This window comes from Pongo pygmaeus, chromosome 4 (genome assembly GCF_028885625.2).
Source record: "Pongo pygmaeus isolate AG05252 chromosome 4, NHGRI_mPonPyg2-v2.0_pri, whole genome shotgun sequence".
Lineage (NCBI taxonomy): Eukaryota > Metazoa > Chordata > Mammalia > Primates > Hominidae > Pongo > Pongo pygmaeus.
The window spans coordinates 91159667-91163174 of NC_072377.2; the positions used below are offsets into that span (position 1 = coordinate 91159667).

The following is a 3508-nucleotide window of genomic DNA, read 5'->3' on the forward strand; positions in this document are numbered from 1 at the left end:
CTGACATTGTCCCAAAGTAAAATTAGCAGATAAAGTCATATATGACAGCTGTTAGTATAATTTTTGCTTTTGCTATTATTGTTTTATAATTTGACAACTTTTTAAAACTTTAGAATTCCTAATGTCTTGCCTTAAAAGTTTTTCAGGCTGGGCATGGTGGCTCAAACCTGTAATCTCAACATGTTTAGACCAAGACAGGAGGATTGCTTGAGGCCAGGAATTTGAAATTGTCCTGGGCACCGTAGCGAGACTCTGCTTTCTACAAAAATAATTAAAAAAAAAAAATTTGCCAGGTATGGTGATGTGCACCTGTAGTCCTAACTGCTCTGAGCCTGAGGCAAGAGAATTGTTTGATCCCAGGGGTTCAAGGTTGCAATGAGCTGTGATTGCGGGCCACTGCACTCCAGCCTGGGTGACAGAACAAAACCCTATCTCAAAGAAAAGAAGGAAAAAAGGAAAAAAGAAAACCTTTCCAGTGTTCTATTACAGACATTTTCATTTATCAATAAGTCACTTTTTCTCTAGTGCAGTGGATTCTTATTTTTATGTGAATCATCAACAAAATCAATGCAACCAACTTAGGCTGTTCTGTTTAAATAAATTAAGAAATGAGGGTGTGTGAAGTTCTAAAATTGTACAGAACTATGCTTATATAAAAAGTTTATTTCTACTCCTGTGGTATTTCAGAAATTCTTAGGGTTCCTGAGGATACTACTTTCTCTAAGTATCAAATGACCACTAGCCTGGAATAATAAATAGTAAGCAAGACAGTAAATACTACAGATAAACAACATTTTCCCGAAGTTAATCCAAATTCTAAATTGGGAAAAGTGAGTGAGTAATACATTCAAGAAGTAGGTATATATATTCTTAAAATACGATGCTTTGGCTTAGTGTTTTCTTAAAGCTTTCTGTGTCTGGGCTTTCTTTTATTGGTTTAGAGTGAATTTTATGGTTCTATGAGTACTAAAAATTGTTTATATGTATTGTTTTAATGTAACACATTATATAGGTGTTTTCTAAAAAAAAAAAAAATTTCCCTCCCATTCAGTGGTTTTGTTTTTCTTCGACTCATCTGTCCTGCCATCCTGAATCCACGGATGTTCAATATCATCTCAGGTAATCAGCTTTTGATAAATTTTGAAATTCAAAATGTTAGAATTAACAGTTTCATACTGTTTAGTAAAAATACTCTTAAATTAAATCTTTTTTTTTTTTTTGATTATCCAATTCTAGTCATGGCATACATAAAGTATTCAAAGCACCCTTCCTTCCTTCCTTGTGCTTGTGCTTGTGCTTCTTGGGCTTTTTTCTTTTTGTTTCTTTTCTTCCATCTCATATCTGGTCTGAGATGGCATGATTACACACATTCCACCTTTTTTCTACCCCTATTTGTGTCTCAGACCTTTATAATAAATGACTTCTTGTAGTCTGCAACTTGGCTTTTTCAAGTTGGGAAGAGCTTTGCTTAGCCCATTGCTAGACTGCTGCCAGCTAGATCTTCAAGATCAAATTAAATGATATCTACAGTTGGAATAGTATTCTGTGAGTACTTATGAAGAAAGCAGTCCTGGTTCCTCCCATTAGAGATTTTTAAAGTCACCAGTTATATAGTGTAAATTGGCCATTTTAAACTTCAGTAAACCTGATCCAGTTTTATTACCCATATATCCATTTTGAGATGACTTTCAGGTGTTACAAGCTTCTTTCAAAGAAAGGATAACAGGGATATTTGTGACTTTGAATTTAACAATGAACCATTATAAACAGTAGGAACTGGAACCATTTTTACCTTAATAATCTGAAGCTCAAAATTGTACTAAAAATGTTGTGGAATGTCTTAATTTTTACTTCTATATAGCCATCACATCTCTGTAATTATCTTTTATTGCTACTAAAGTGGTTAAATCTATAAATTATTAAGATGAAGGGTTTGAAATTCTTTTGGAGAGATTTATCTGAATGTTCGCCTCAGACAACACTATCTAAAACTAGGCAGTCAGGTAGATTATTATCTATGGGATTTTACTGTTAAATAATTGAGTTCCAGAGCTTATATTTAATAGACACCAATACTTTTCATTTACATCCTACTATCTGTGTTCCACGGGGAAATGCTTCCTGACTTACCTTTAAAATATTTTAAAAGTTTATTAAATTTCATGTTTTTCTCCTCAAAATAAAGCAGAGGCCCTAGACTTTATCTTGCTTCTTGAGCTTTAAGCGAATTATTTGGACTGCAAATAATGTTGGGAGCAGGGAATTGCTCAGATTGCTAACCTGAGTAGGTTGAAATTAGCTTTGTGAACTGTTACAAAAGATGTGAGGAGTGACAGTCTTTTTTAGTGATAAAGGTAAAGCTTTGAGGTCCTTTGAAATAGTATCAACTATTGGAAACTGCTGAGTTTTGTAGTACCCTTTTCGCAAGCCTAGAGCACTGATAAGCACATTCAGTTTTTCTCTTTTAACTCAAGTTCTTTTGAATTTTATGGATCATAAATTTTTCAAAAAACATTTTTGAAAAAACATTCTGAGTTCTGAGTGGAAGAATGGGTAGTAGCTTAACAGTAAAGAAATATTAAAGTGCTAAATTTATAATGGTTTAGCTGGAAGTGCTGTTGGACTTGGTGTCATTAGCTGTGCCCAATTCTCTTACAGATTCTCCATCTCCTATTGCTGCAAGAACACTGATATTAGTGGCTAAATCTGTGCAGAACTTAGCAAATCTTGTGGAATTTGGAGCTAAGGTAAAAACATTTTGATACTTTAAAATGTAATTTATGAATGCAAGTTTGACATGATAAAGCCATAAATTGTGGCTTAAGTAAATTTTTAGCAGTGAAATTTTTAGCAATGAAAGATTATTTTTGTTGGTATGTTTGTTTTTAAAGCATCTTGTTTAAATTTTACATTTTAAGAGTGGAACTTTAAAAAACACCACTTTAGCCATTATAGAAAACAAATTTTTCAAGGTCCAGTGTACTCAAATTCTCCCACTTTTAAACATAATCAATGAGTACATTTTAATACAAAAATTCATTAAAAATTTATTTTGCATTCACTGTAAATGTTAAAACTCAAGATTTTATTTTTTTAAACACCTACATGTAATTGTACTAAGGATAATGACTAATATTCAGTTGGGATCATATCATGCCTCCTGCTTTTGTCACCTAATACGTGAGAGACTTCTTGCCATATGTGGAAATAGATAACTCTTTCACTATTCTTAATAATGGATATTTAGATGGCTTCCATTTGTCCCTATTATTATTGTAACATATATCCTTGCATACATTTCCTTTCATACTTGTTCAATTATTAGCTGAACTTTGGAGTAAAATTACTAAGTAAATACATGTTTTAGGCTTTTGCTATGTGTTACAAGATTTCCTGTCAGCAATTTAAGATACTTTTGTTGCTCCTCATAGCCTTGCCAAAACTCATTGGGTACTATACTTTTTTCTTTTTTGCCAATTTGATAGGCATAATATTTTGTGTTTCATTA

General features: G+C 32.6%; 1 protein-coding gene across 3 annotated transcripts in view; it reads left to right on the forward strand.

Moving 5' to 3' along the window:
- The window catches only part of RASA1 (RAS p21 protein activator 1), a 123839-nt gene that overhangs the window by 114550 nt on the left and 5781 nt on the right, over positions 1-3508 (forward strand). For all 3 annotated transcript variants that reach the window (XM_054489777.2, XM_054489776.2, XM_054489779.2), the window contains exons 21-22: positions 1052-1119; positions 2659-2747. In XM_054489777.2, the coding sequence (XP_054345752.1) occupies positions 1052-1119; positions 2659-2747 (157 nt within the window). The remainder of the gene's footprint in view (positions 1-1051; positions 1120-2658; positions 2748-3508) is intronic.